We start from the raw sequence: 9,704 nt of genomic DNA, 5'->3' as shown, positions 1-9,704 counted from the left end.
TTTTTATATTTTTCAATATATTTATTTTGTTTGTACAAAATAAAAAAATAATTTTTAACGATACAATAGTCTTCGTTAGGCTTAACATCGACGAAAATTCAATGCAAAGCGACACGCAACGGAGAAAAATTTTAACATGTGATAGGTTAATATATTTTTCGTACATAATCGGTTATCCGAAATATAGATTTTCCGAACAACCCCAGTCCCCAATTGATTCGGATAAACGACACTCTACTGTATATTTATTTAAGTCTTGAATTACAGAAAATAAATAATTAGCTCTAATATTGGTGTATGCATGATTGTTATAGGTGAAAGACCATTCAAATGTCCATTTGAAGGGTGTGATAGAGCATTCACTACTTCAAATATTCGTAAAGTTCACATCAGAACTCACACAGGAGAAAGACCCTATGTATGCAAGGAAGAAGGGTGTGGAAGAGCATTTGCAAGTGCAACCAATTATAAAAATCACATCAGGATACACACTGGTATTTGAATGGAAATTTTTTAAATTTTAATATTATTTACTATATTTAATGAATTTGAAAAATATATTATCTGTTCATTAAATATGAAATTGAAGAAACTAGTTTTTTAATTATGATGATATATTTCTGATTTCATAATCTATACTCAGTTTGCAAATTAAAATTTTCTGTACTTTTCTATATAAAATGAAAGTTACATAATCTATCAATATAATGTATTGTATATCAAAAAACGTTTTTCACTATTGCAATGTGTTTATGAAAAACATTGAATAACTTTTAATTGAAAACAATACTTTAAACATTTACACTCACAACTGAAAGATTAAAAAATAGTAATAAATTTCATCATCAGTTTTCTAATGCTTTGATTTAAATTGGGATAGGCTTTTTATTAACAGGTACAAAATTATTATCTCAAAAAAGAATCACACCCTAATGTTTTTCTCTTGTTTTGGAATTTGAAACAAAGTGCTACAGATTAATGTTTTATGTAAACTCCACTTGACCTTAAAGATTGCACCAACTTTTCTTAACATGGATTACATTAATCATACAGTTACATCGTTATCAACTTTGGATCATTATTTCTTAACCGCTTTGAATTGTACAAGATTTGAAGGATGATGTTTTGCAATTTTTGTCTCTAATATTGACCACAAATATTCAGCTGGGTTTAAATCTGGAGAATGTGGAGGCCATTATAGTTTTGATCTTTCTTTGGAACCAGGATGTAATAATCTTAGCTGTGTGCTTGGATCTCTAATTGAAAAATATACTGTATTTCTTTTCAAGATGCAGTTTATGAACTGGTGGAGAAATATGCTTCTCCAGGATCCCATGGTAGACTTCTTTGTTCATTAGCCTGTTGATAAATTCAGGATTTTCTACACCTCTCCAAAACATACAGCCCCAAATCATTTTGCTATTCCCTTCATGTTTAACAGTTTTGACATTTTTTTCTTTTATTTGAGGCTTCTTCTGACCACAACTTGTTTCCAGTCATTCATAGTGAGGTTTTGATATTTCTTTGCCCATGCTAGGCATTTATTCATATGCACCTTTAAAAGCAATAGCTTTTTCTAGAATGATAACTCGCTAGATCAAAACTATGCAATTAGTTTCTGATTGTTTGGTCACATACATGTACTTGTCAGTCTGTTTGTAAAATATTGTATAACTTTGGAGCTGATAAAAAGGAATTTATTTTTTTAATCTTTTAGCATTTTCTGCCTTCACAAACCAAAGTTTTTCTTTGCTGTCCATGTTTAGGCAAATTGTCACAGTTCTATATGTTTTCAACTTTTTAACAGTACTTCTGATAGTGTCCACACAAGCATTAGTTAATGGAGGATTTTTTTTTAACCTTAGTTGAATAATTTTTTTGTCAAACCTAACCAATATTAAAAAATCATGCATTTGTTAAAAGTTGCGAGTACTTTTGAAGATATACAGCCTTCATCGTCAGGCAAAAATCAAACCAAACTTTAAACATAAGAATAGAACATAAATGTATTGTGTATTTTTTTAATTCAGTTAAGACATGAGGTTGGAATATTAAATATTCAATAAAAATTAGAACAGTTTAATAAAGATGAAATGTATGTGAAATTATCAATGAAAACATAACTCCCAAGTGTAAAAATCTTTAGAACCATCTACAAAGTGAATTGCTTAAATAATTCTATCCATAAATGAGGAATATTAATGGTAGGAGTATTACAGGGTGAAATTGACACAATATAAAGATTTTCCCATAAGAATAATATTCATTTGTCATAGCACTATCTCAGTAATCTAGTATTAGCCAAAAAGGACACATAGCTATGCTCTAATATTCTTTTTGAATGCTCAATTGTGAGCTTATTATTGGCAATATCTTGATGTTCTGCTACCCAAACAGCAGGTACTCTTTGTATGAGTAAGTCTAAAAAGGGTATCTCCTCAACTTGTTCTTGCTCAACAGAAAAATTAATTGTTGGATAGATAGAAGATAACATGTCTATAAAGACATACAACTTTTTCTCAGTGCCATCCCAAGCAAGCAAAATATTATTTACATAATGCAGATATAAGAGCAGGTAGTGAATAGCCAACGGAGAACTAAAAACTCTAAACTCAATGTTTTGCATGATAAGTTCTGCAATAACCACAAAGAAGGGAGAGTCCATTGCTACACCATAACATTTGCTTGTAAATAGTGATGTTAAATTGAAAATAGTTTGTCTCAGTAATAAGAAAAAGCACTTCCCTCAATACCTGGGGTATGAAGTGATCAGTCCTAAGGAACAATGCATATGCAAGCTTTACTGCATCAAAATGTGGTACCTACAGGTATAAAGATACCACATCAATGTTATAAAATCGATACATGCTTGTGGGCATGGAGGAAAGATCCTTAGTGATGCCTGTTTTGGTATTAAGTGTGGAGCTAGTTACCAAATTAGATATAAGCAATAAAGAAGTATTATGCTTTGCAAAAGCCTTCTCTAAGAAATATGTTGGAAGGGAGCACTTGTTAATTAGTGGGTGTAGTGGCCATTTTGGCTTATGTATGTTGGCCTCAGAAAACAGTCTATAGCATGCGACATTTGATGGAATATTAAGAGGACCTGATAAAAAGAGGCTACCACTCCTAGAAGTGCGAGCACCCTCTAAGACATTCATACAACAGTCACTGTTGGGTTTTCCTGTAACACTACAGGACCAGAATGTTCCAGAAACTCATTGGCTCTAGTCAGAAAATCATCATTCCTACAAATAACAAACTTCTTGTTCTTATCCAAAACTAATAACTTTAAACAATTACTGGCAAGAAATAGTTTAACACAGCAGCTACTCTAAGGATATGGTGGCAACACAACTTGAAATTCCACTGTGAAGAGATTTTAAAAAAAGGGATAGCTGCAACTCTGCACATTGAACAGACTACAGACTTTATGGCAACCATAAAGGGTGGAATTATTTGAGAAAAATCCCTCTTTGGAGTAGGAATAAACTTTGGTCTTTGAGATAAGACACGATGAATTCCATCTGACACCATTACTTATATAAAGTTGTAATACAGAACTTCTGCTTGCACTCTATGCCTCACTAATACCAGGTGGAATTAGCTAACCAATGAAATTTATTGTTTAACTTGTGTTCCCTTTGGGCTAATACTAGATTATTGAGACAGTGCTATGATAAAAGAACATATTCTTATGGGAAAATCTTTATATCATGTCAGTTTCATCCTGTAATAGTCCTACCATTGATATTCCTCATTTACGGATAGAATTATTTAAGCAATTCACTTTGCACATGTTCTACAAATCTTTACACTTGGAGTTATATTTTCATTGATAATTTCACATACATTGCATTTTTATTAGACTGTTCTACTTTCTGTTGAATATTTAATATTCTAACCTTGTGTCTTAACTGAATTTAAAAAAGAAACATTACAGTTATGTTCTATTCTTATGTTTAAATTTGTGCTTGATTTTTGCGTGATGTGGAAGGCTGTATATTTTTGAAAGTACTTATAATTTTCAACAAATACATGTTTTTTAATATTGGCTAGGTGTGATTTCTCTTCCATTATAACATTCCCAGTGTGAAGTGAATATTGTTTTTGTCAATAATTTTTTCTTTTGTTATTTGTGATAACCTCTTTCCATCCATCTGCATAAAGTAATTTTTGGTTAATTCAAAATCTTAAAGCTAGAATTGGACTCCTTTGTATAATTTTCTAAAATTTTTATAAATGTTTCTTATGCAGTATTTATACAATTTTTTATATTAATTCTTCCATTTTTTATGAATCTTTTTTGATGTAGTTGCAAATTTAAAATCTATGGAGATTAAAAAAGTTATGTAATATAGTGATTACTTATTGTTTTTTACTCTATATTTTTGGTTTCATTGTGTAAATTAGTTGATTTACATAAAAGATGTTCAGAAATTTTCACTTAAGTTGCAAGGGTGAGAAACATTTTTTGATATACTATATTTCATAGCTAATCAGTAAAGAATTTGCTTTCATTTAAATGGTAAACAGAAAATATGAACTTTAAATTACACAGGAAGAAATTTAATGTAAATTTTTATAATTTTTTATTTATAATTAAAAATTGATGTGTTGTTATTTAGGAGAGAAGCCATACATGTGTACAGTTCAAGGATGTGGGAAAAAGTTTACAGAATATTCTAGTCTCTATAAACATCATGTTGTTCACACACATTCAAAACCATATAGATGTGATGAATGTGGTAAGACTTACAGACAGACTTCAACACTTGCCATGCATAAACGTACTGCTCATGGAATAATTGATGCAACTGATGGATCTTTATTAGATTCATCGGTTTCTCTTACAGAAGAGAGTAATTTAGGTAAGTAAATTTAAACATATTTGTTCATAAAATTTAATGTTTTAAATTTAATACATATTTTGTTTCTACTGTAAGATGATCCTGACATGGATTCATCTAACAAAGAAGCAAGGATACATTTCCATTTAGAATCAGAAAATCAAGACAACACAACAAATCTTGTGATTCATCGACAGAATGCCAGACAGGTAGAAAATTGAAATTATTTGCTTTATAAAATTTGTTCATGCAAAATCTGTGTGTTTATTTTTTTTGAGCTAAATAGCTTATTAATTTTAAGTTGTAGATAAAAAGAAATGTTATTTAATTATTTCAGTTATTATGCATTGTAATTAACACGCACATTAGTTTATTGAATACTTAAACTAGGTATTTAATGTGTGTTTTTACCTATGCTTTGTTTATGCTTTGAGACAATTTTGCAATAAATTGTATAACTTAAAATGATAAAGTAAAATCTATTAAATATGTTTTTATGTAATGTTTAATAATATAATAATTTTTAATTTTCCAAGTAACTACTAATATTCTTGATAATTTATTTGGAAATGATTAAAAATGATCTTAAAATTTTCTTCAACTGAAACTAAAATCAATTATATTAGTGATCTGTTCAGACTGAAATTTTTGAGTGCTTTTCCTAACTTTCAAAACTTGCTTTGATTTTAGTTTTGCACGAAAAATATATTTTTTAAAATACAGTGGAAACTTCTTGATTAGCTGAAACTGGATCATCCAAAATGGTATACCAGTCTGAATATGTTAACACATGGAAGTTGGAAAAATTTTTGGTTTTATTTAAAATCAATAAATTAAAATCATATGCTTTTAAAGAATGTCTTAACTTCCATCTATTATGATGCAATTTTAAGACAACTTAAGATTTTATAATTGTGATTAGTATCTTATGATAGACAAATTTTATGATAGAACATACCTTTTTCAACTGCATTCAAATAGCATCTTGAATGCATTCATATGTAATGAAGTTCTTACATAAATTATTGAAAGTTACATTTTAATCAATAAATCATACATTAAATTTAACAAAAAATAATTAAGCATTTTTAACAGAAAAAGCATTTGTACTTGATATCATTGTCAGAATTATTAAAAAATGCTAAATTCAGGAACAAAAAACAAATTTTGTTCAGAAGTATTTTCATACTCAGAGAAGGAAAACATTTCTGAATAAAATTTGCTTTTGATTCCTGAATTTATCTTTTTTTTAAAATAATTTTAATCATTTTTAGGGCATTCTCTAATCCACTGTTTCTATATAATCATTTCATATGTGATGTATATACAAGGTCTGTCCAGAAAAAATCAACCCATTGTTAATATAATGAAAACAGTTTGTATGACATTGATGTAACCTGGCAACCAAGGAGAGTGGACTAGAATATGCATGTGTGAACAATGATTACTTCACTGTACTAGTCAGTGGGAGTGCTAGTTTTATTTTTTAAAACTGCAATTTAGTGTAATAACCAACACTTGGCACAACATTCGTTTATTTCAGTTTTTGTTGAATGAGCATTTGTACTGTGTGATCATTGCATTCGAAATGACTGAACAAGTAGAGCAATGAAACTGCAGATATTTCTTCTGAAATGAAACTGCAGCAAAATGTTCCTTCTGCTCTGGTAGCAGAAGGAACATTTTACTGCAGTTGCTAATGGCTTGCTTCAAATTGCTAACAATGAACCGTATTTCCTCAATAAGATTATAATCAGAGATGCATCTACAGTTATGATCTGGAAAAGAAGTTGCAGCAAGACAATATAGTCTTGCTGCAACTTCTTTTCCAGATCATAACTGTGTTTGGTTTTTGATTGGGAAGGTGTTGTCCATCACAAGTACCCTCTTCCAGATCAAACAATTAATTAATAAGGCATATTATCTCAAAGTTCTTCATTGGTTGAGAGATGCAATACAACAAAAACCACATCTATGGGCAGCTTCATCATAACAACATGCCTGCCCATGCATCAAATCACTCAAATGACCAGCCCTCATATAGCCCAGATTTTGGGCCCTGTGACTTCTGGCTTTTCCCAAAACTGAAATGACTCTTGAAAAGGAAGAGATTTCCAACAGTCAATGAGATCCAGGAAAATATGATGAAATAGTTTATGGTGATTCTAACAAAGGATTTTGTAGTGTGTTCTGAACAGTAGAAAAGATGGGAGAACTTTGTGAGGGAACCTTACTGCAAGGTGCCTACTTTGAAGTGGACTGAGGTTTCATTGACCTATGTATAATGTTTTTTGTATCTTCTTCAATAAATGAAATGTGCAATGTCATAACGTTGTAAATGCCATTTTTCTAAATATGTTTTATTGAAGAATTGAATTCTAAATACAATGTTTTCTGCCACAAAAGAATATTGTGGCAATATTGGCAGTGTAAGTGGTTGTATTTTGAAGATAAATTTATGTGAAAATATAACGTTTAAAGTATCAGAGTGCAAGTCACATGACTTTTGGCACATAAAATGTTGTTGCTTATATTTACATCATTTTGATATTCCAGAGAATTTGTAACCCATTGAGCTTTTTACCATTTTATTGTAAAATTGAAATGAATTCATTCATTAGGGAAAATGTTTTTTACCTTTCCTGAAGTTTCTTTTTTGGCATTTACAACATTATGGCATTGCAAGCTTCAAATGTCTCTATTTTTCATATTACTTGGCTATATATATATACAATCTAATTTTTTTATGAGTTTTTTTTATTTAAATGTTCTTATTAAATAATTATGTTGGAATCATTTTCATTTCTTCTATGGGTGAATGAACTTAAGCATCTCAATACACTTATTTTTTGTTGTATTGTTAGAATTTTTTTTATCAATTAAACCAATTTTAGTAGAACTGACATTTGAATCTGATATTTTGGATTATTAATATTTTTTGAAACAAGTGAAGTTATTGCTATTCAGAAAATCTTTTGCAATAAAAATAAAGGTAGAATTGTTAGAAGTAGTATCTGAAATGTGGAGGATTACAAAGTCTGTCTTCTAAAATTATAGTTTTCTAATACTGACATATGCTTTCTGCATCCATGTGATTTATGTCTGTGAATAAAAAAAGTAACTTTTATTTTATTAAATATTGCCATTTTTTCTCAACATACTATGGATATTTTGTAGGGTTGGGCAGTAAAATCTATAAAAAGTCATATGATGCTTTTTATATTTTAAAATAAACACACTGTAACTTTGGTTTAAGATGAGTCCTGGATAAAATTTCTATGGTGGTAGTAATTGTGATTGCACTCATTGAGTATTTAGTGATTGGCCCAGGTTTTATCACATGGTAAGAGTTATATAATTTTTATACCTTTGATGTCAGAATTTTTGCAAATGTTGTTATCCAAAGAAAGTGGAAGTTAATCAGTGAAACCCGCAGACACCGTCTGTACTTATTCCAACAGGTATGTTTATTGAAAGAAGAAATTTTTCGGTCAATATCAGACACTTTCATCTGGTTATTGTGCATGAATCAAATGTGTTAATTGAAATTTCAAACAGAACATACTATACATAAAATGATGATATTTATATTTAAATGTAATGTACGTAAAGACAAACAAAATACAAATAAATGTAATATTAAAAGTATGTATGGATTTTATAAGAAGTAATAGGCTACAAGAATTATTTATAATACTGTATACCAATTAATAAGTTGAGATTGTGTAATTGTTATCAAAAATAAGCAATAAACAGAAAAAACTTTTAGGCAACAGTTATTTGTTTTCCATGCAAATTTAGCTGCTGCTACAAAAAAAATATAGATTTAATTTAAAAATAACAAGTTGCCCTTGACATATGACCTTGAAAATGTGTTCAAAATAAAGAAACCTGCTGCCCTAAAAACAAACACATTTTATTTTAAACATTTTCCTCTGCAATGCTTCATTTTGAAGATATTTCATTTTTTTTAGGTTAAATGTTTCACACTATTATGTATTACAAAACATTTTGGCATTTATTACTGTTTCAATAAACTATGTTTCAACTTTCCATTGCTATATGTTCAGTGATACAAGGTGCACACTACATTTTTTTGGTGTATCAAATTACATGCACATTAAATTTGATGGTGCATTAGAATCAAGAAAACACAGTAATTTATTTCATTAAAATGGATTTGCTGGATTCTTAGCTATGATAGAATATATAAAATTACAGTTGTCCCTCGATAGTCCGACGTTTTTTAATCCGACATGCTCAGTAGTTTGACGCACCTCCCGTCAAGGTACCCGTCCCCGTTACGTGTCTGCTTGCACAGAAGCATGTCGCGATGTGAATCTCCCCATCCAATTCTTACTCAATGACACACATTTCGTGTGTTTTATGTGAGCAGTTCTGTTCAAACAGTTGGAGTAGAGAATATTGTAAGTTACTGCTAGCAAAACAATGCGAAATATGTAATTATTTTCAGTAATCCGACACACTTTTGGTCCCATACCTCTCGGATTATCGAGGGACAACTGTATTAATTTATTATTTGTCTGTACTTTTACTTATTACCATATTTTATGGCATATAAGACACAGCTTTTGTTCAAAAAAAGCTCAGTAAATCACCCTGCATCTTACACACAAAGTTGCAATCTCTCATAAGATAATGAATTATACCAAATTGCCTTCAATAGTATACAGGTAATCACTCCTTAGCCCACTTCTTGAATGAAAAGTTGTTTGATTAAAAACATATTATTATTTGCTATAGATAAGCAGCTTCTCAATTATTCATGTTGAGTATTTTAGTGGTAAATTTTTATTGTGAGTGAATTTTTTTTTTTTTTTTTTAAATCTTAAT

At 29.6% G+C, this 9,704-nt stretch overlaps 1 protein-coding gene across 1 annotated transcript in view; it reads left to right on the top strand.

Annotated features, from left to right (window-relative positions):
- LOC111642650 (zinc finger protein 76-like) overlaps positions 1 to 5,059 on the top strand; it is a gene marked incomplete at its 3' end in the record, with an annotated part of 21,803 nt that extends 16,744 nt beyond the window's left edge. Inside the window, exons 8-10 of the mRNA XM_023389019.1 lie at positions 315 to 494; positions 4,629 to 4,871; positions 4,947 to 5,059. Of these exons, the coding sequence (XP_023244787.1) occupies positions 315 to 494; positions 4,629 to 4,871; positions 4,947 to 5,059 (536 nt within the window). The remainder of the gene's footprint in view (positions 1 to 314; positions 495 to 4,628; positions 4,872 to 4,946) is intronic.
- Between the last annotated feature and the right edge of the window lie 4,645 nt (positions 5,060 to 9,704).

Source organism: Centruroides sculpturatus, unplaced genomic scaffold, assembly GCF_000671375.1.
Source record: "Centruroides sculpturatus isolate CEXI.00-Female unplaced genomic scaffold, Cexi_2.0 scaffold1716, whole genome shotgun sequence".
In the NCBI taxonomy this organism is placed as follows: Eukaryota; Metazoa; Arthropoda; class Arachnida; order Scorpiones; family Buthidae; genus Centruroides; species Centruroides sculpturatus.
This window is presented reverse-complemented; position numbering and strand designations above follow the sequence as displayed.